Source organism: Lissotriton helveticus, chromosome 2_1 (assembly GCF_964261635.1).
Source record: "Lissotriton helveticus chromosome 2_1, aLisHel1.1, whole genome shotgun sequence".
Lineage (NCBI taxonomy): Eukaryota > Metazoa > Chordata > Amphibia > Caudata > Salamandridae > Lissotriton > Lissotriton helveticus.
In genome coordinates this window covers 568,037,042-568,060,532 of record NC_136059.1, presented here as the reverse complement: position 1 = coordinate 568,060,532, position 23,491 = coordinate 568,037,042, and the positions used below count along the sequence as shown (strand labels likewise).

At 43.6% G+C, this 23,491-nt stretch overlaps 1 protein-coding gene across 2 annotated transcripts in view; it reads left to right on the top strand.

The window, feature by feature from the left end:
• Positions 1-23,491, top strand: part of HMGCR (3-hydroxy-3-methylglutaryl-CoA reductase) — a 92,195-nt gene that overhangs the window by 45,555 nt on the left and 23,149 nt on the right. For both annotated transcript variants that reach the window (XM_078675238.1, XM_078675239.1), the window contains exons 7-14: positions 5,103-5,209; positions 7,384-7,503; positions 11,276-11,433; positions 11,964-12,205; positions 12,505-12,674; positions 13,817-14,011; positions 15,051-15,209; positions 23,082-23,239. In XM_078675238.1, coding sequence (XP_078531364.1) covers positions 5,103-5,209; positions 7,384-7,503; positions 11,276-11,433; positions 11,964-12,205; positions 12,505-12,674; positions 13,817-14,011; positions 15,051-15,209; positions 23,082-23,239 — 1,309 coding nt within the window. The remainder of the gene's footprint in view (positions 1-5,102; positions 5,210-7,383; positions 7,504-11,275; positions 11,434-11,963; positions 12,206-12,504; positions 12,675-13,816; positions 14,012-15,050; positions 15,210-23,081; positions 23,240-23,491) is intronic.

Here is a 23,491-nt window from a genome sequence, read left to right as displayed (position 1 = left end):
TTGGTTGCATTCCGCTTGTACAAGTGGCTCTTCCTGTTAAACACATTGCTGGTGAGTGTAACTGAGAAACAACAGCAAGCAGAGCGCTTTCCAACAACTGCCAAGTAATACAAATGCAGTCCAAATAGCCTTGTGTTTTATGAGAATTTTTCTAAGCTAAAATAGCACAGAGCTGTTTGTCCTTTCTACCACCTCTTTGCATAGGTATCACAGGTGTTTGAGAGTATGGGGTAAAAGTACTCCTGTAGTACCACTTCCTGTACTCCTAAATGTTTTTGTGAATAAGCCACACTGGTTTTGAACTTCTTTTCTTTTTTGATAAACACATGTTTATTGTTTTTATAAGTATCACAACAAATCACAGTCCGTCCATGAAGTGCCCTACCCTGTAACAAATGCAAAATGTTGCCATCATACAGACTTGTACACTGAAGAAAATTATAAGCATAGTAATGATACAGTTCCTACTAGCCCAGTGTACCCGCCTGAGGCTTCAAGCCATTTACTCCAAATCTTTGCATGTTTGTCGGTGCACTCTCTGGCCTCATACACTGGCTTTTACTATTGCGCATACCAGTCTACCCCCTGGTGCCACAACTCCAGTGTCGGGGAATTCCAGTGTGTGGCAATGTCTCTTTTAGCTACTAAAAAGGTGGAACCCAATAAAGTCTTATCAGCACGGGGTCCCCCTACACCTACGTCCACCCCTTGGATGATCATCAATAATGGGGAAAGTTCCAATGTTAGTCCCAACACCTCTGAAAGCGCTGCCACCACAACCACCTCCCAGTAGCATGCCTTAGCGGGGCAAGTCCATACCACGTGGTAAAATTCTGCTGGCTCATGGGAGGGGTGAGATAAGCACAATGTGGCTAGTAAATTTGTACGAAGCAGACCCTGGATGAGATTGTGAGAACCCGGCAGCCATCGGTGCATCCAAAGGCCCTATCCATTCTTGCCACCGGAATCGGAGGTCATCTAACATCCCAGGGACATTAAGGATCAGGGTACAATAAATCTGGGACACCCCACCCATGCCAAGGGCCCACCTCATAATTTTAGCTTCAGGACTGAATTCCGGGATGGAGGTATGTGTATCCGAAAGGCATGGTGCTGCGATAGAAACCTGTGAAACTGCATTTTTGTCAAATCATAGGTCTTTGGAGGTCTTGAAAAGAGAGCATATGTGTACCTTCCCAAACATCCCCTATTAGTGTGATGTCGATGAGGTCCCAGTGCACAGATCCCTGCAATGCCACCACCTCCCACAAGCATGTGCCGTGCCACAGTGGTGTGTGGTGAGTACGTTTTCCCCACTATCCCGTATGTTTCTGGGCTACCCTCCATCCTGTAAACACTAGGCGAGTCACTTCAGGCATCATGTTGGGTATGACTGCACCATAGAGCAGCTCCATAATACTCGAGAAGCACCATGCGGCAAGCTGTACTTCTTAGGCCGAATCCGACCAACGCCCGGCAAGCCAGTCATTAGCTACCAAAAGGTGCGAGGCCAGGTACTACAAGTACAAATTAACCATGCCCAGCTCCCCTTCGTAGGGAGCTCGATGACAAACCAGGAAGGCCAGACAGGCTCTAGTACCTTGCCAGAGGTAGGAGAGGGCTATGGAGTCCATCTCACGGAACCAGTGTCAAGTGATCTGTGGGGGGACATTTTGGATAATGAATAGAAATCGGGGCAAAACTATACTTTTGTAAAGGGCGATTCTCCCATATTTTTGGGGGTGGAGTTTTATATAGCGTGCACTAGACACGAAGGTATCCGAGCGCTTTACATGAGTACCAGTTACGTTAGACGGGCACATTCATTTTTTTGTTAGGCACAGGGAGATTAAGGGATTTGCCCAGAATCATAGAATCTTGAGCGTCCCTGCCAAGACTCTAACCTAGTTCTACAGCTCCCAGGTCGACCACCCTAGCTGTTAGGCCATATTCTCTCCCCATAGGCAGTCAATGGCAGTGTCTGTCATTTCTTAAGATCTGCCTTGATCTTACAGGTGAGAGGAGTAATGTGGAGAGACATTGTCAATTCAGGAATAAAGGCCACTTGGATACCTAAGTACCGAAAGCTAAGGCAACGGTTTGGAATGGTTGTTTGCCAATTGATAGAGTCCCGGATAGGTGCAAGAGGCACTAAACTAGATTTGGTCGGATTAACTATCAATCCGGAGGCTTCCCCAAATAACTGCAAACGCCGAAGACTTCGAGGGCCAGTGTCTGCCGGATTTGAAAAGTACAATAGAACGTTGTCAGCGTGGAGGGCTCAAGTCCCCATTCCCAGCCCCGAAACTGAGCATTGCACCGTATGAGTCTAGCTAAAAGTGCCATGGCCAAAGTGAAAAGCAGGGGGGAAAGAGGGCACTGCTGCCTGGTCCTTCGGATAGAAAATTCTTCTGAAACCACCACATGAATCTTTTTGCGGGCCATTGGATTGAAGTATAGAATACGAACAAGGCCACAAAAGCGGGGTCCAAACCCAGCAACCTCCAACACACATGCCAGGTAGCTCCAATCCATCTGGCCAAATGCCTTTTCAAAATCTTTTAGGAGCAAGGCCAGGGGAGCTGAAAGTGAATGATGGTGGCCAGAGCTACATGAAGGCGCTGCTGACAATGTCTGGCAATCCTACTGTGCATGAAGCCACATTGATCTGGATGAGCCAAGGACCAGATGACACTCCACAACCGGGTAGCCAATATGGTTGTGATGATTTTAATTCCTCCATTGATGAGGAAAATGGGCCGATAATCGGCACATGAGGTGAATGGTACAGGAGTCATGGGTGTAAACACAATGGTGGCCTGGTCAAGATCATTGAGGAAATCGCCCCGTTCTAGAGATTTATGAGCTGAGGTGCCAAGATATCCCTGTAGCTGTCAAAAAATTTGGAAGGGTAGCCGTCTGGGCCAGACGTTTTCCCGCTTGACATCACGGGGATCTCCTTGCTGATTTTCCAAGTGCAATGGGCTGTTCCATGACCCGCCACTCCTCGACAGAAAGGCTGGGTAGAGGCAACTCATCAATCAGCAGGGAGGCCCTTTCTGCCTCGGGATGTGGGATCACTGTGAACAATTTCGCATAGTAGTCTGCGAGCACTTAGGTAATATCCTGGGAGGAACAATGCATTTGTCCTCTGCTGTCTGCCATGTCAGGGATAACTTGACCAGCCAGAGACTGGGATGCCAACCAGTACAATAATTTACTGTTTTTAACTCCCTTGCCTTATATGCGGGCGATGGAGGCACGCCTGATACTTTTCGCAACCTCAAGTGAATGAGTTTTAATCCATTCCCAATTCAGGGTCAATTCCCTATCAACCGTCTCTTGCCGACCCTCAAGGAGTCACCTCTCCATGCGGAGGACCCGCGCCGCTAGTTGTGAGATGCGAGCGAGATAGCGTGCAACATTGATCTTAAGATCCGCGACCATCTTCCACAGTTGATAGATGCCCTTCTGCTTCGGTGATGCTGCTGGTCAAATTCCGTGATCGTGGCAGTGGAGCGCTACATCCACATGAACCTCCCCTATTTTCGTTTCAACAACGTTTACGAGGAGTGGATGGCCTGTAGAATTTTCCCAAAATATCCTTCCACTCGGGCTGTGTGGGGCATTCCACCCGGTTGCCCCCACCGGGATGGTAAACTGATCAATGCGTTGCTGAGAGAAGTGGGTCTTGGCAGCTTGTTCCTTCCCCATGTTTGCTGCGGTGCCCTTGAGATAGTCAAGAGGGAGGGTCAACGGTCCTCACTAGAGACGCACCAAAAGTCCAGCAGCTTAACTACAACACTCTACGTGTGGACAAGGGTTCACACTGCCCAAGCCCATGTTGCAATCAAGGGCATAGGACCACAACTGAAGAGAAACCAGGCCCAGTGTTCAACCCACCATCACCACTGAGGAAGAGGAGGACGGCAGGTGCCTTCGGGAGTAAGTCCAAAGGGCCCCTCAGCAGTAAGTCCAACGGGCCCCTTAGAGTCCCTATGTATATAGGGCCTGCCCACTCAGTCTCAACCCTCCCTCCAGCCCCCATCCCTCCCCCCGTACAACTCCGATCGCCGGTGGGAAGTTCCTCCCCCAGCAGTCAGGCGGGTCAAGGCAGCAGACCCTTCGAGGCACCGAACCTCAGCTCCACCGGAGCAGGACTCCCTGCATCAGCCACAAGAAGCGTTTTCCGGTTGCTCAGGCCTCCGAATCCTCTTCTGGTCTGTCAAAGCGTATTTGCCAGGATGAAGCAGACAGGAAAGACGTCGCTCACCACAATCCCCGCAGAGTCACCACAGGGCCTAAAATGGCAATGGAGGTTGGAGGCAGGTTGCTCACTGGTCGGCTTGGGTCTAAAAGTCCGGGCCTCGCACTACTCAGCCATCTTGAGTGCTCCCCGGGAGACATCCGCGTGGGCCCCAGCAGCCTCTATGCTGCCTCTCGCTCCGGAGCTGGTAAGATGCGAGGTCCTCTGTGAGTAAACTACTGCCTAATAAAACGCAGGTGGGTGATGGAGAGGTCCGGAGCACTCTTAGAGTGCGACTACCATCTTGACACCCTAAGCCACGCCATTTTAAACTTCCTGAGCATTGCTCACCCTGTTCGAAAAAAATAATTGGCCAGGCTTCGCAAATGATAGAACTGTTCATAGTGTGTCACAATTTATAAAGTTGGTCATTGTGAACTTGCTTACCAAAAGATCTAAAATTCTCATTGTTAAGTAATTAGGAATCAAACAGATTTATTTTATATTTACGTTCTACCTTCTAGATCTTCGCTAGACTTTTCTTGTAGCCTGAAGTTAAACTTACTTCTGAATTACAAAACTCTCAAATAAGGAAAACGTTTTACTAATTTCTAAGCCTTGTTTTTCAAATAGTGTTTATTTCACATACTATCCTTGAAAGAGTTGTAAACATACACAATTTAAGCTTGTTCATGTTTGCACATGGGTTTACAAAGTGGTAACGTAGTAGTGAAGCAAAGATGTACCTTACTGCAGCTTTCCAGTTTCTGAATTCTGTGATCATTCATAGTTTTGAAATTAAAAACTTTTAAAACTTATTTCTCAATAAGTAACTTTTCATTTCATTCCCGTGCAGGAGTGAGACAGCTCGAAATCATGTGTTGCTTTGGCTGCATGTCAGTCCTGGCCAATTACTTCGTTTTCATGACCTTCTTCCCAGCTTGTGTGTCCTTGGTTTTGGAGGTAAGATATGTGTGTTTTTCTTTCAGTAGAAATCAGATGAGTGTTTTAATTTTGTAGTCACTACAGCAATATAACTTTGTAATATTTGTTTCGATCTTATTTGCGAATACTCTAAAATTGAATTCTAGTTGTCACATGCACTCTTTTGTTATTGTAAAGTGTTTGGTTTAAAACCACCTGCTGCCCCAGTGGGTGTGATTGAAGGTCATAGGGACATTGCAGTCTTTAACTTACTGTGCTTGTTGAGACAGAAATAAAAGGTTATTTTGTACATGTTATTTCTTTTATAGAAAACAATTTAGTGTAACTTTAACATCTGTCATAGGGTTTTCTTTGGTATAATTCTTGTTTTTTTGCAAAATTCCCATCCCATTTCCTGGAATACATACAAGTTTAGATTGAATCTTGAAAAGTTGAATTCTAGCAAGGGATAACAAAACAAAATGCTTGTAGAGCGTGGCTAGCTAAATGTTTCTAGCATTGTTAAATGGAACAGACTCCATGAGCATCAGGCACACCATTATGGAGCGGAGTCTTCCCATTGGTGATTACCTATCTGCGTTAACATTGTGGGGGGTGAGTGGGATATTTCAGATGACTGGAACCCTGAGGTCGTGTTCAATATTAAAAGCTGCCTCGAAAGAACTTGTTCTAATTGTTCCATTGGGAATTGGGGGATCTAGGACTTCTATCTAGGAATGGCCATTTTACTATTTCCAGTCCTGTTCAGTCTCAGTTTGTGAGCATGTCTTTCACCATTGCAGGGCAAACTTGTATGAGTATAGGTTTCTTAATTTGGTTTATAATGGATCTGTCATTCTGAATATGTGTGCCTTAGGCTGTGTACCCATACTTTAAAAGAATGTTGTTTTAATATCTGGGTTCCTCTCGTTTGTACACCGTACGTTTTTTTACAGAGATGAGCTTCTGAGCATTATTGGTTTAGAAGAAGCTCAAACACTCCGTCCATTATCCCCTTTGGTATCCCTTTGTTCGCCCTAAGTTGGCAGGTTATGCCCAGACGTGGGTCCCTTGCTCACTTTGCCAATGGTTTCAAGCTAGACTGGCTGATAACGGCTGATTAGCCAGAAACCGGTCCCAGGATGCTTGTTTCCGGTCCAGGGAAGACATGGCTTGGCAGTTCGGGCTGGACTGTTCCCATGAGGCACAGGGTCAGACTCATTTGCATATGGCCATGTCTGAACTGGGATGGTGGAGTGAGCTAAAGAATGATGATGGATTAAACCCATGTCAGTTGACTGGGGATGAGTGTTTGATTTGCTCAAACGCTCCGTCCAATATCCCGTTTTGGGGTCGCTTAGAAGAAGCAGGGGCAGTAAAGTACTTTCATCATTGCATAAGCGTAGGCGCTCTTATGACCAAGCACAGTGAAAACGGCTGTAGCACATCTTTCATTTGTTTTTCCGCGTGGCATTGACTAAATAGAAACTACTGGTGTGTATTTGCCATATGTGTACCGTAGAAGCTTCCCTTTAAGGAAGCCCACAACAAAGCTAGGCCAAATATGAATGCTTCTCCTGTCTCCATGCTGATGATCAGACCCACTGTATAAGCAGCCTTCGAAAACCTACCTACTTCAAAGATTCCTGAAATGTCCTGTTATACAAATGGATCACTGGTTGTCGTGGTTACGCGTGCAGCATTCCTGAAAAGTTTTGTTGACTTTTCTCAGTTTATAACTAAAAGAGATCCCTGCATAAAACTCATATCCTATTACATATGATTGTTATTTTCTGCTTTTATGATGGTCTTTCCACCATCTTTAACCAGGAATATCTCTGCACTTTTTGGTTATATTTTGCATGTATACAGTGTAGGGATGCTTCATGGATCTAACCCCCAGAGTAGAAAACCATTTAAATATGTAATAATTATTATAAAAGTTACATGCATTTGTTGTTTCGTGATCATGTTTAAGTGGACGTAAACTAGGAAAACAGTGGACAACATGGTCTGTCCTGTATGCACTCCATGTGCTTTGTCCCAATTGCAACTTTTGTAACATAGCTGGATTGTCGTTGCTTACATACCTTTCTTTCCTTCGGTGTTATGCGACACATATTGCTAGCTATCTCCTAATTGTTTTATATTCATTTTACACTGTTTTGTAGTAATCTTTTTCCTTGATTTTTGTTGTTGTTTTTGTTTTACAGCTATCCAGGGAAAGCCGCGAAGGCCGTCCTATCTGGCAGCTGAGTCAATTTTCCCGTGTTCTTGAGGAAGAAGAGGACAACAAACCAAACCCAGTCACTCAAAGGGTCAAAATGATTATGGTGAGAAGATGAAGAAGGCATACAGATATGTAACACTGTCACATAGTGCTCACTTCACATATGCTGCTCATTCATGTTTCATGTAGATAGGTTAGTGCCTAAAGTTTAGGAGACCAACACACCTTACATTTTGGGTCGTTTTTTTAGGTCCGCATATTGTTTATTTTATGTGAGTAATTAAACACTATGAATCTGTGCCCATATAGCAGCTGAAAGGTTTACTTGTGATATGTTATTGTATAGCACCTGAAAGGATAAAGACTACATGTACAACAAAGGTGACTTTCTGAAAGGGATCTCACGGAAGTGTTGGAATATTTCACGTTTGAGCATTGTTCCACATTGGAACGTTTGTTGCTTCTTATCCATGCTATATTCAAAAGCGTATCGCTGGCTTTTGTGTATACTGCAACAAAATTAACTATCCACTCTAGAGGTTAACCGAAAACCTACCTTTCCAGTGTTTGCTTAGGGCAGAAGGGATTAAAATCTGCAACGTTTTGCTGATCACCAGCAGAGTTGTAAGAGTAAATAATAGGTGCACATGCTGAATGAAGTATTTCACAAAAAAGTTGAGAACTTTGAAAATATAATTTATAGGAAGAAGTGTAGGTCGTCTCTGAAAATGTGCCAGTTCTTCGAAAGCAGCGGTTCTTAAACTTTTTACATTTGTGCCCCACTGGATCACTATTGGAAGCCATGGAACCTCACCTAAATAATTTGTACAACGTGAAACTAAAAAAACCTGCAAAACTATACAATCAAGTACACATCAAGCAAATAAACAAATCATGAAATATTTTCTTTAATATTGAAATTTTTAATGGGAAGGTTTAAACTTTTCAGACTGCTTTTATTTTTAAAAAGCAAAGTGATCTACTAGGCTCTCGCTTATCGCTTTGTCTTTTATGTTCTTTATGCAACCTCAATTAAGGCAGCGCATACTAGTGCTTCAATAGGGCCGCCAATCGTCCTCATGGTTTTTCATACTTGCGTAGCTCCAACGAATCAACTTGATTTTAAGCCTCCAGTTTCACACTTACAAAGCTTTTTAAAATTCTCAGTTGTGCATTTTTTTTTAAATGTATATATACTTTATGAATCTAATATTATGTACGTTTCAACACTGTCATGGGCCGTAGAGGTCTGCGGCGCACAGATTAAGTATCACTGTACTGAAGTGTTCTGGTTTTAATTGTTAGGAACTTTCTTTAAGACAGCAATAGTGAGGCTTCCTGGTGTTCTTGCATGGCTGGCCCCTCCCCCATTAAACAGGCACTGCCTTTTACAAAATTAATCTCTCTTGGAAACATTAATACTTTTCCTTGTTATTCCTGTGTGTCATTCTGTGCATTACATTCAATCAGTAATGTAAACTGTTAGAACCGGGGTCTCTAGTTGGCAGGGGTATGTACCCTAGTCCAAGTAGGGACCACCGCTTCCGACCTGGTAGCTTGGCGCAGAGCAGCAAAGGCGTAACTTCAGAGGCAATGTGTAAAGTATTTGTGCAACACACAACGCGATGACACAGTAAAAACACTCACAAAAGGAACACCACACCAGTTTTGTATAAGAATAAGAATTTCTTTATCTAAAAATTATGCGAGAACCAAAAGCAGGTAAATCCAGCTCCAGGCAAGATCAATAATAAAAAGGATTCCAGTTTCCAAGCAAGATCAATAATCAATAAGAATGAATCCAGTTCCCAGGCCTGATCAATAATAAAAAGGATTCCAGTTTCCAAGCAAGATCAATAACCAATAAGAATGAATCCAGTTCCCAGGCCTGATCAAATCACCAAAAGCTCATGTGTGCCAAGGGCTCCTGCTGGTAATGTCTTTCTCACAGTGTCCTTGGATATCAAAAGTTCACTTGAGGTAGGTTCTTATGGTCAAAATCCACTGGGGGAAGGTTCTTAGGCCAAAGTTCCCTTGTAGCATAATAAGTGTGCCTCTCATTGAAATGATGCTCCCAGCGTAGGAAGTGCGGCCGCCCAGGCGCTGCTGGTAATGCTAAAAAAAGATGCCCCAGTGTCAATTACCAAGTAATTATGCCCCCGTAGGCCGGTCAGTGAAGGACGGTTCCCAGCCAAGCACAAAGCTCACACTCCAGGTACCCGGTCAACCCGCACCCAGCCCCCTCGCAGCAGCCTGGTTGCACTGAGGCGTTACCTGGGGTGGTGGTTGCGGGCGTGGGTGCGAGGCTCCTCTCCCCCTGGGGCCTCGGGCTCAGCAGGCGCTGCACGGGTGGGGGTCACGGCCACACAATGCTCCTTTAGCACAGTGCTTAACAGTGCCTCCAAGTCCGGGGCAACGACGGAGCCTCCTGCCACACAGCGCTTCGCTTCTCAGCGCTACACAGCGCGCTCCGGTCCCAGTGACCTCAGGGCCAGTTTCAGTCGGCTTGCGCCAGAAGCAGAGGCAATCACAGAGCCCTCGGGAGGATCACGGGGCAAGCAGTGCTGAGGACAGGCACAGCGTTGCAGGGCAAATCTTGAGAGTGTTGTTGCTGTTCCAAAGGGCGAGTCTTTAAAACGCTGTGGTCCAAGGACAGGTAGTTTCCTTTAGCTTAAAAAGGGTGCAGTCCCAAAAAGGCAATCTTTAAAAGGTTGAAGACTCCTTAAAATGTGGTTCAAAGAAAAGTAGTTCCCTTGGGATGTTGTGGAGACACTCTGGTGGTGGTGTTGCAGTCTCCCATGTAGGGCAGGATCAGCAGACAGTAGGGCAGCTCAGCAGGTTGTGGGGCAGCAGTTCCTTGGAGCAGTCAGCCTCCTTCCCAGTGGCAATCCTCTTGTGCAGCAGTCCTCACTCCAGCAGGGATTCTTCCAGGTCCAGCAGTGTAACAAGAATGTGAGGCCAGGACCCTCCCTTATATATCTTTTTAGTCTTGGGGCTAGAAAGTGGTGGAAGTCTCTGGAAGGGTCTGGGGGCAGGGGCTTCTGGAAGAGTCCAGGGAGTTCTGGTATGTTCCCTGCCTTCCCTGACCTAGCTGTCACAGCGACGTGAGACAGGCAGTTAAGGCTACAGTGGGCAGCCCATCACAGCTCATCCCAGGGAAGAAGGTGTGAATCACCACTCCCACCTCCCAACCCAGGCAGGCTATCAGTATGCAGAGGGGAGGGGGGAGTCTGCAGCCTAATCTAAGTGTAGGCAGGAAAAGGTCCCCTTTATAAAAGTGGGATCCCTAGCGAAGGAATGCCCAAACCCTATATATCATTGGAAAGGGTTCCCCGCCCCGAGTCCAACAAGACCAAACATGATAGACTTATTAGGTCCCTGTCAGAAGTTATTCCACAAGGGGAGGTTCCCAATGTTAGCCTATGGAGGATTAAACCTTACTGCGGTAGCAGTGGCTTGTGGCAGATATGCCAGCCTCACAAGGTTTTAGGGAAGAGCACCTGCACCTCAGCACTGTTTAGCAGTGGTGAGGCGCCCAGAGTCCTAAGTCCAACGATATGTAAGGTAAAAATGGGAGGCAAAAAGGGCAAAAATGTAGGGGAGACCACCCTAAGGCTGACAGGTCTAACATAAACTTTGTACATTATGGCTTTCATTGTATGGCTCATATTATTGACCAATATACTCTGGGATCCCTTACCTATGCATGCTCTTGGCTATAATATTAATTATATTGAAACCTGAATATGTATTTTAAACCACCTTTATGATTTCATTAGAGTTAATTTAGAGTTCCTATCCTTTCAGAATATCTCTTGCACTGACAATTAATGTCCCACATGAAAGGTTTTAACTGTGTCTTTCTCTTTTTCAAGTCTTTAGGCTTGGTTCTTGTTCATGCACACAATCGCTGGATTACAGAACCCTCCTCTCAAAACAGCACAGTTGATCCTAAAATGCTCATGGAACTAGATGAAACTGTGCCCAAAAGAATTGAACCCAATGTCCCCCTCTGGCAATTTTATCTTTCAAGGTAAGTTGATCTTTATTGCTACAGACTGTTAAATGACTGTATTTTTAAGAACACATGGTTGGTGCTGTGTGTTTTCCATTAATCCACGTAAGGGGGCCTCACAGGAAAGATTTGTTGGTTATATATACATTTAATGAGTCAAATATGTTACTCTCAATTGAGTAACCATACATTTCCTGGCTTACCATCATATTAGCTAGTGACGACTAGGGCACAAAATGTGTTCATATTCTCCTTTGAGTGCAGAATAGAGCTTAAGGGTAGTTTAATTACAAACCGTTTTTCAATGTTCTGGTCCTTCTGTAACCTTGCTCCCATGTGCACATGCACACCTTCTCAAAGCTGTCCCCATTGTCTAGATAACCTTGTTGAGCTCTTTCTACAAACGCAGCCGCATGCAATGTTTTCCTAATGTTCAGGTATACGTTGTATCAAAATAGTTGCTCACAAGTGTGTGTATAATTATGAGCTGTGCAGTTATGCGGTGTAAATGGAAGCGCATGCTAAATGTATCCACTATGCTTCTGTAGAATGGGGAGCATGGACGTCGAACAAGTCATCACTCTTGGATTAGCTCTTCTCCTTGCTTTTAAGTACATCTTCTTCGAACAGACGGAGACTGAATCCACCCTTTCGTTGATGAATCCAATGAGCTGTCACACAGCTGTGCGGAAGAAGACCCCAGAGTCCTGCTGCATGAAACGGCCAAAATGGCAACAGAATAACGCATCACCTGTTTCAGTGGCTAATCTGGCTTCCGATGAAGGAAGAGGTAATTTTTTCCTTTTAAGGAGTTTAAAGCAAACCAAATTCAATGGCTATTGCTTTAGGTTAATTGTTTGCTCCATTTCCTCCAGAGTGGTTTGTAGGTTTGATTGAGTTTTTTGCCATAGACTTATCTAAATGGGAATGGAAAGTAATTGTAGAAAATGTGCCCATAGGAGTGCTATGGCAATTCATGATTTATAAGTCAAACTGTGAACAGAAATAGGACTTTCTGCAACTACTCTTATGACACAAGATTTCCTTTCCCAGTACTCTTCTTGTATTGACACAGTGTTGTTTCAACAGGTGAAGTCATAAAGCCTTTACCTATTGTGAATCCTTCTAAGGCCAAGTTTGTGGTTGGTGAGGTTAATGAACTAGAACCATCAGAGAATTCCAAAGAGCAGTTTCAACCCGAATTGCCAAGTGAGCCACGGTCTATCGAAGATTGTGTCCAAATACTGCGAAATTCACAGGTATGACTGCTTGGTACATTCTTTAAGGAGATGGAAAACAATATTATTTTATTAAGTTGTGTTAAAGCACATCCCGATTGTTTGTAGAGGCCCATTCCCGTGTACTTGCCTAGTGGGAAAACGCAAAAGTGTCCATCATTTTGTTCTTGAATTCTTTTGAACTTTCAATTTAGGTATGGGATGAGGAGTTGGGTTCTTAAATATTCCAGGGTACAGTGTACTTACTCTGCATTTGGCAACAATGCACTTCAGTAAACGTGGCAATTTGAGTGTGCATTCTTGCAATATCTAAAGTGACAAAACAAAACTTGTCCCAGAAACCTTTGACATGAAGTAAAGCAAATATTATTCTGCAAACAACCAAAGAGACAACTACATGCTTTTTCTGTGCATACATTAGACTTGCTTTTGGAGAAGTCTAAATCTCCCTGTAAGACTGATTTAAAAATAGAAATTTGCTTTCAGAGGTTTTATGGAAATCTATCCATGAAGTTTCCCCACATTCATACATGGACGGTAGAAGAATATTTTGTAAATGTGAGCAAGTACACCATTAATTTCAGTTTTCCTTTCACACTGGTTACTTGGGAAGAGAAGGCTTATTGAGAAACCATTCTCCATTAAATCAAAAAGGAAAACTGTATACATTTAAGTTTTCTAATTGTTTAATCTTCCGCTTGAGCATTTTCCACAGTACATAGACTCTGCACATTTTAAATTGGGAAAAACGTACACTGAAACGTTTTGAAAGTAACGAGTTTCTTTGCTTGCCAATGATATGTACTGTTGGTAGTTTTGTAGATTAGGGAAACAGTTCATAATATTCATGTAGAGTGATACCCCTTGCATCCAGAGTTATACAGGCATTTCCATGACTCCATTAATGTTATCATGTATGTATTTGGTAACAGAAAGTCTCTGTAACCGCATTTGAAGCAAATGGCTTTATCTGGTAGCAAATATTTCCATCTAGGTCTTAAAGTTTGTCGTTGGGAGCAGTAATTCTGCTTACCTAACAGAAAGGAAAAAAGGGTCACTTTAACATTTTTTGCATAGTTTTCACTGTACACATTTTGTGACTGACCTAGGAATTTAAGCTGGGCAGTGCAACAAATAAAATTATTCATATATTTTCTATACAGGAAGGTGCAAAGTTCCTAAGTGATGCTGAGATTATCAAACTTGTGCAAGCAAAATACATACCTGCCTATAAACTGGAAAGTTCAATGGAATCTCCGGAACGTGGTGTGTCCATACGCAGGAAAATGTTGTCCCCGATGCTGGCAGAACCTACAGCTCTCCAGCATCTTCCATACAAGAACTACGATTATTCTCTGGTGAGTTTGTGACCTGCAATATAATCTGAGGCTAATGGTATACCATAGTTGTGAGAATAGATAGTTATTTTGTACCCTTCGATATGGGCATCATAGCATTTGTTAAATATTTGTGTTAATTCACAGGCACTAGGCTTTGAAGTACCAGTTTAGTATGCACGAGGCCAAGTTAAACTGTCAGTAGCTCACTGCTTTTCATAACTTAACTGCACATACATATAGCGGTGAGTCCGTGATGAGATCAGGGCAGCACTCACCCTCACAGCACTGACTCTTACCAGTTTAGGCAACACTGCAACCATTCATCCTACCAACCACATGCATACCCTCATGCTTGCATCGAAATAGACAGAGCAAATGTGCACACTTGTACCATTTCCGGCAAAGAACTCCTTGCAAACTCCAAATTGCAGCAAGAATTGAACATGTTCACACAGAGCTAAAGAGCCATACTAGTGGTAGTAACACACATTATGAATACCAGCAGAGAACACGCATTTTGTTTTGAAGCTAATCTAGTTCACCATGTAACGGAAAGGAATTACCAGTGATGATTAGTACAGCAAAGCATTATTCCAGAGAGGCAACATTTCTTTGACATGTATGAGCATCCATGCAAAGCATGTTTACAGAATAACCTCCATTATGTTGGAAGTAAAATAGAGGAAAAACCTCCCACCATGATGCTATCTAAAAATAGATCATTCTTCTTGATAAAAAATGACACTGCAGATAGCTATCGAGTGCTTCCCTTCCAAATTCAAAAGCTCCCAGTAAGCTGGTTTTCACAGAGGAATTACCACCTTTTAGCTTCAAAGCAACAGTTTAACAGTGTCATGACATATAATCAGTGCAACTTTAGATTCGACTTTAAGAAAGGTATTAAAAGAGAAGAGGTATGTTTCAGTGGAGGTTGGTTGTGGGACTTCCCTGTACCATCTACACCTGCATAGGAAGTTGGCATTCACCTTTTTGTGGCATGTTGAGCTCGAGTCTAGCCTTGCTATTATCTCACATATTTTGTATGTGCCATTTTCAGGTAATGGGAGCTTGCTGTGAGAACGTGATTGGCTACGTGCCCATCCCAGTTGGTGTTGCGGGGCCCCTTATCCTAGATAGCAAAGAATTTCAAGTGCCTATGGCAACAACAGAAGGATGCCTAGTGGCAAGCACAAACCGTGGCTGCAGAGCAATAGCGGTAAGTGGTTTGGTGGGCCATTCCTTACTTGGTTTTCTAAAATAATATATATTCTTAATGGGTGCCCAGATGATACATGTCAGTGTGGCTTTGTTTTATTCTTTGATTTATTTGTTATTATCAAGTTCTCCATGCCCGGTATGTTGAAACAATACTGCTATGTGACCTGCACCACAACTATCAATGGTACAACTGGGTGGAAAAGGACTGTTTCCTCCATATCAGGGTTCCTCCCACATGTTATCCTCTTCAACCACTGAATTTTCAAACAGAATGTATTGGTGCTGCATACTTGAAGGCTCCTTGTTTGTTTTTGGGTGTTTTTTGGGGACGTGGGGGTTGAGGTCTATCCTTGAACTTTTATGGTTTACATATTTTTTAATAATCCTATGCGATCTTTTTAGATCTGACTTAAATATGTGGATGCCTTATAGTAATGTGGTTTCCAACACAATCTCGACTGGTTCCGGGATGTCTGCTACCTGGAAACGGTCTGAGATCAGCCAATTTTATTTTCTTTTTTTTATAAAAAGGAAGCCCCAAACGTCCGACTAATTACAGCCCCATCAGTCTGTTAGATAACCTGCCAGAGGTATTTTGCAGGCAGGTCTTGTGGAACCATTGCAATGGATTGTCGATAACCAGATTCTCGCTTCTCTGCAGGCTAGATTTAGATCTACGACCAGCACAGTTGACTAGGTCTTTCACTATCTGATGGATGAGTGGAAGAGGGGTGGATGAGGCATTCTTCATTGCGTTTATTGATCTTCGAGGTCTTTTGATCTGATCCCTAGTTAGAAATTGTGGGATTTATTTATTGGGCTAGTGATTCCCTGCAACTTGATTAATAATATTGTGTTCCTCCATGCACATGTAGGGAATTTTGCAAGGATTCATTGATGCCCTAACAGAAAACTATTGAGAAAATTGCCAATGGAAAGGAAGTTCGCTAGGGCTCTGTTTTGACCCCAACCCTTTTACTTCTGTACATTAATAGTTGATTAGAGGTTTTGATAAATTGTGCACACGATTCGCCAAGAGGGACACCTGTTATCCAGTTCTTTCAGCAGTAGAGATAAGCAAGCCTGTATGGTGCGGAATTATGGGGGCATTCCATGGATTACAAAGCCTCATGAATACTTTGTTGGGTAATTTGCCAGATGTCAGTCCAGTTTTCCAGGACAACATCTTGCTTTTTAGGTCTCGCCTGTCGATGCGCATGCGCATCGAGCAAGCGAGACTATAGGGGCTCATCGACTCTTTATCTAACTTGCAAGGAATCGTGGCGATTCCTTGCAGTGCCCGTGACTTTTAAGCTCAATGCGCATGCGCATTGAGCTTAAAAGCGCGTGCACATGGCCCCAGCCGCCTGCCTTGCCTACTCTCCCGCCCCCTCACTTCTTGATTGCACGGCCGCTAGGCCGTGCCTCCCCTACTCCTCCTCCTACTCTCCTCCCCTCCCGTCTGTTCCCGCAATCCTCCCACACCCCCGCTCCGCCCCCTCACTCTCTCTGCCCGCCCGCTCTCCACTCCATCAGGCAGCCAGCCGCACTTCTCCCACACCCCCGCTCCGCCAATAAAAACATGTTAAAAGACACTTTGAAACCATTTTCCTTGCAACGTTGGAAGTGGGTCGATATTGGTGATCTTTTTCTCAAACCAAAATTCAGAGGGACATGAAATTCCTACTTTTAACGTGAAAGCGCGTAAACTTCAGTTTGCGGGTGCTAACCGCATTAGTTCAAATTACACGAAGGTCGAAAGGGGAAAAGGTTGCACATCCCTACTTGCTGAGCAGTCTTGTGAGCGGTCTTCCTCGCAGTCGAAGTCCTCCGGTAAGTCCAATGCAAAGCCCTCCCCTTCCCGCCGTGTCGCATTTCTCCTCCCCCCTCCCCTCTCCTCCGTCCGTTCACTTCATGAATTAGCATTCAAACACACAAACTTCCAGGAACTTTTTAAATAAGCAACGAGTATATTGTTCCTGACGTTTACATTTCATTATGAATTTAAATCACAGTATCTAGCGGATAGTCCAGGCACTTTTTAAACTGCTCAAACCACCGAATTTCATAAGCATTTCGCCTTGTTGTGGAGATCTGGGCACCCTCTAGCTGGATTCTTTTTACATTCAGACCATTGCATTGAGTTGTTTAATTGTGTCTCGGCTGTATGCAGTTTTCTTATATGGACCGCTTTTTAGCGTAGATTACGGTCTAGTTACCCATTCAATATGGCGCATAAGCTTAGTCCTCTTTTCATGCGCATGCAGGAAGCGCATTCAGGAGGTACAGGCTAATTAAATTCAGTCACCCGCGGATTTTCGTTTCCGTGCTTTTCGCGTTTTTCGTGTTCAGGAGACAACACCACAGGCTGCTTTCGACTGGTGAGTAGAGGATTCTAGAAGTGCTTACTCTTGACTGGGAACTCGGCAGGCATCTCCAAGTTTTAGTGCGGGTAAACTTATCGCATTTACGGTCTTTTTACAGAGCGTGTTACTCAATGAATAAAGATCGTGTTGAAAGGAACCCCACGCTACCTTTCATCTTTGGTGAGTCTGTTTTACGATTTTTGGTAACTCTAATTGAGAAACGCATTCGAGAACAGATGTTGATATCACCAAGTCTTACAGCAGACACACTCACAGTATTACGGTCTTTTTACGGAACTGGTTTAAGAATGAACATACAGCGTTTTTAAAGGGATTCGCCTGTGCCCTACACCTTCGATGAGTTGTGTACTGAAATTTCACGTAGATGCAAGTGAGAAACGCGTTGTGTACAACATGCAACAGCATTTTACATTTAGAGTGCTCTGTTCTATGATTGCAGATTTGAACAAACTTTTCGCCTTCATACTATTTTGAACAGTATCGTGACATCAGAATTTTGAAGTTCCTTCGTTCTTGGTATCATGACTGAGTCGCATGTAGACGCATACATAAAAGATTGACATTGAGCAGTGTGCTGCAAGGCAGCACATGGTTTCATGCTGTTAGTTATGTGGGCTGGAAGTGTTACTGCACGTCTTCTCCCACAATGGGCGTGTTTTGTGTGCTCATGGTCTTATATGTATGTGCGCCTAATACCATAGCAGCCTGTCGTCGTTCTTTTTCTCGTACCTTTTGTGTCACCCTCACTCACCCCCACTCACCCTCAACCCCTCACCCTCAACCCCTCACCCTCCCTCACCCTCATTCACCCTCAACCCCTCACCCTCACTCACCCTCACCCTCACTCACCCTCAACCCCTCACCCTCACTCACCCTCAACCCCTCACCCACCCTCAACCCCTCACCCTCAACCCCTCACCCTCAACCCCTCACCCACCCTCACTCACCCTCAGCCTCACCCTCACTCACCCTCAACCCCTCACTCACCCTCACTCACCCTCACTCACCCTCAACCTCATGCTAAAGATTTACAAAAAAACCCATTAACAATTCTAAAAGCACTAACTCTAATGCTGCGAGACCTATTGCATTTCTAATGCTTGTTGGTTGTATTGTGGAACAACACACCAGAAAAGTTTTAAATGTTTCGAAGAACATGGTATGAGTTTGTAAGCTACAAACAAAATTTCGTTTGGAATGATGTGAATTAATCTACCTCGATTCCTGTTCAGAGAAAGTCTATTCCGAAGCATGAACTGGTCAAGACTATTCAAATTTTACCCATTTCATAAAAGAAGGATTTTGATCTTTTGGGGATATCTGATTATTTTTCTTGTTTTATTCCTAATTTTCTGAGAAAAACTAGCAACATTCGCCTACACAAGAGAAGAGTAGGTTTTGGCTTGGATATGGAGTTTCAAGCACTGCTTGAAGCTGCACAGTACCTGCACAGTACCTGCAAAGTTGTATGCCTTATTTACCTTGTCTGATACTTGATACTAGTGATGTCCTTCTGTGTGCAGTTTTAAAACCAGTTCAGAGTGAGGGAGGGCTCACTATAGTTTTTGCATCTAAGGCATTAGCAGAGTATAATTGTTCAGCTGAGAAGGAGGCCTTGTTGCTGTACTAGGACGTAAGCAAAATGTTTGTGGGGGATGGTTAGAGGCGATCTCAGACTGCAAACCACTGCAAGAAATAAAGTACTGTTGACTGGTGCTGGGAGCTGCTGGATGTGGAATGAAGCTGCTGTATCTATACAATAAACCAGACACTCTGCATTTGTGTGCGACATCTTTTATTTGGAAGATTACTAAAATTCCTATAACTGCTATTTTTATGACTTAGGGCCATATGTATCAAAAAAGAGTTGTGCGATTAGCGAATTGCAATTAGAGTATCGCAAAATGCAATGTATGAAGGATTTGCTAAACATTTTGCGAATCCTACATATTCCTTATTTGCGAATCGCAAATTGAGATTCGCAATTAAGGAATACCTTCCCATTCATTCTTATGGGCTAGGAGGCCCATGGGAATGAATGGGAAGACCTTCTCAATTTGCGATTACCAATTAGAGAATCGCAAATTGAGAATTCAATTTCAATGTTGCAAGGGTGCCAATAGGACACACTGTTGCACCCCTGAAATATGCATGTGTGCACATTTACTCCAGTATTGGAACTTTCATAGATTCACATGCCTGTATTATTCCCCGTCGTCGAGACGGGAGTCTCCTCTCCGGTACATAAAAAAGCAATGTATAGTAGTATAGCAAACTGAAAAGAGGCCTAGGCCCATTTTCCTTTTGCAACCTATAGCCTTTGTTATGTAAAAAGGCCCAAACGTTTCCCTGAACCAATCAGCTGTCCTCACCCTCTTGAACCTCCTGATAGAACCTCTTGCCCCTCAGATTTTCGCGCACTTGTGCATAATATACACTCGCCATGCTAAATACAAGGTGAGCCTCTCAGGGGAGGAGGGTGGGTGCATGTGAATCTATGAAAGCTTCCAATACTGGAGAACTACAGTTTCAGGTAAGTAACTTGTTTTCTTTGTGCACATACATGCCCTAAGAGCATGTATGTGCAACATATGGCACTTTTAACAAATCAAAAAAGTGCTTTTTTAAAGAAAAGAAAATCGCAATTTGCAATTCCTTAATTGCATTCGCAAAATAGAGAATCGCAAATTTTGCAATTCTCCATTTTGCGATGGCCTTTTGGGATGATACATCCCAAAATGCTTTTTCCAATTCGCAAATGGGCCGATTCTGAGAATCTGCCCGTTTACAAACGGGAAAAAGGCTTGATACATTTGGCCCTTACTCTGCTACTTAATGGCTTCACTGTTGGAGTCACCTCTCAGTATCACAATAATGTCCTTTTGTTTGATGCTGAATCAAGAGACAGAAGTCTTGTCATTCCCTCTTTACCAGGGTAAATTAACAAGGAACACCAGCACCTCTAGCCAGCAACTTCTAATGTTGCATCAAACATACTTGCAAACTTCTTGTACCTTAGGAAAGAAAGTTGTGCTTTCCAGATTATCCGTTATAGTAAAGAGAGGAATACCTCCACTTCGATATTATGAACACAATGAGGGAGAAAGAATTTAGCAATCCCAGCTGAAAACACTTCTTGGTCATTCTGCCCTGCAGGTAATTCCTGGATGTTTGGTTGACCATTCTCGATTGGCATAAATCACACTTAAGAAGCAGTGCTTAACACTCCTCGTAACAGCAATTTTGGCAAAATACCTCAAAGTTCAGTTGCCAATGCTTGATTTTTGCAAACCACAAACACAACTTTTGTGGAGGCGTGCAAGATATGTGTGATAGTTTAACCACTAAGCGATGATTATTGCCTACCTTCTCCAAGCTGTCCTATTTTATTGGGGGCATATGCAGCATTTAGACTGTCAAAACATGTCCAGCGATTCTAGGTCTACATACAGTGCCAGACTAGAAGGATTTAACAGTGAACTGAAAAAAGAATCCTGATGTTCCCACGAAGACCATGATGATTGTAGTTAGGAATTGTCCTTGCGGAAGGTGTCTGTTACAGGTAACACAATTAAGACCGTGTCATTACTGTGCTGCCACTATATTCTGGTTATCCTAGTAATTGATCAGAAATAGTTTTCCCATCTATCATCCAGAAGAAACAACAGATAGGGACTCCAGAAGTTCTGTCTTCAGAAATTCCTGGATTTACAAGCTGTCATGCTCTTGCAAATTAAGTTTCATCACTTCCCTGTAACAAAGAAATTCAGGTGTACTACACCTATAGCCACACCACTGAACTCCTCTGGACCGACCACCACTGTGTGCACCACACACCACCTCCTCCTCAAAATCACTAAGAAGATGGCCCTCCAGGACAGACTAAACGCCAATGCACGCAACTGTAAATAACTCTTCGCCATCGTCAAGGAGTTTGCCAGGCCCAAAAGCATGTCCACAGAAGTCCCACCCTCCCAAGACCTCTGCAACAAAGTCTGAACCTTTTTCCACCACAAGATCCACCACCTCTCATTCCACGTCCCCACCAGACACCTCCGTTCCGCCATGAAGGCCACCGTCCCCTGGATCCACAGGACAAGAACCCAAGGAAGATCCTTCTCCTACCTGGCCGCCAAGACCTGGAAAACCCTGCCGACTCCTCTCAGACTATTCCCGTTGCTGACCCAATTCAGGAAGGACTAGACCTAGCTCTTCGACTGAACACCTACCTCCGCACAGATGGATCAGCAGCCTCTCCAACCATCTCCCGTCGCCTTGAGACCCTCACTGGTCAGTAGCCGCGCTTTACAAACCCTGATTTATTGATCTAGGTATTTAAAATCTGGTTTACAAATTAGCCTGTTGAAGGAGGAGAGATGTTCTGTGGCTTACCAAGACATGTATTTCCTATCGTTCTAACAAGGCACTAAATCCATTCGTCATTAGCATTTGAATTATTTGACAATCTTGGAAGTCCTATTTTTTTACTTAGGCAAAATGCTAACTTGTACCTAATTACCTGTAAAACCACTCTGCTTGCTATTAACCACAACTTACATTGAACCTATACACAAGGTTCAGATGAATACTGAATGCATCTAGTCTTCATTCAAAATCATACTTTGTAATTGCTACATCAGTGAAATGAAAATATCCTATCCTTTGTGCTAAGGCCCCATTCTCCCGGGAGTGCAGTTTATACACAATTTATTCTTCAGAGTTTCAGAATTCAATCAAAGACTGCAGGTTGTCACAGGCTCCTGCTTCTTGTGGTGTAATGGTATGCTGCTTTGTAGTGGATTGTTTTAAAAATGTTTTTACATTTAAGTAGTTCGTACTCTGAACATCTCTATCAAACCGAAGGCCTATAGCATATCCGCCGCTGATTCACTTCTTCGGGGTGAATGATTCTAGTACTAGTACTCCCATTTGAATGAATCCATTCTGTTTTTTGTCTTAGTTCTGTTGATGACTTCCTGCTGCTTAACATGTCCCCAAACATTGGGGCATACAGGGGGCTGGATGCAGGAGTAGAAAAAAGGTGCTCATTTCTTTTGTAATACGTGCTAGTAGCCCTTCAGCTTTCTCCTGTCACGTCTAACCATCACCTTTCTCCACAGCTGTTTGCAGAGCCAGTGATAGAACTGGCAGTCCGAGAGAGGCTGCGTCCTAATCTTGATGCATTCATTCTTTGCCCATTTATGGCCAGAAGGGTGTTAGGCCGTTTCAGGCTGATGATAAACACTTGAATCTGCCTGTGCTCTATCCATCTTCTGACTGAGTAATTGAAAACCTAGTGTAGATTCATTCTCCTGAGCTTAGACATTTGTTGACCACATGTGCCAGGTGCCTATGACCGTCTACTGTTTTTAAAGTAGTGGGCATTAGAAAAACTGCATTTGTGAGGGGGTGACTCATTTCCTTGTATTTTAGAGGCCTATTGAAATATTTTCCTTAAAATTATAGTGCTTTTGTTTTTTCAGCTTGGCGGAGGAGCCTGGAGTCGGGTTCTAAGTGACGGAATGACTCGAGGGCCAGTTGTTAAGTTACCGACAGCTCTTCAAGCAGCTGAAGTGAAGGCTTGGCTTGAAAGTCCTGAAGGCTTTAAGATTATCAAAGAAGAATTTGATAGCACCAGCAGGTTAGTATTAACGGGTGATAGTTAAGATTAATACATGCTACATACATGTTACATATTCACCTATAATGGAATGTTTTACATTTCGTTGTGACATGGTTGATTGAAACCTATGATTGTCTTACATATGTGGCCCTCTCAAAGTGATGCATATTATTATATCTGTCTTCTGTTGTCTTGACAAAACTGAAAATGAAAGAATTATTGCAAAAAAGAGTCATCCATGCTGACATGCATAACATGGGATCATGGCTG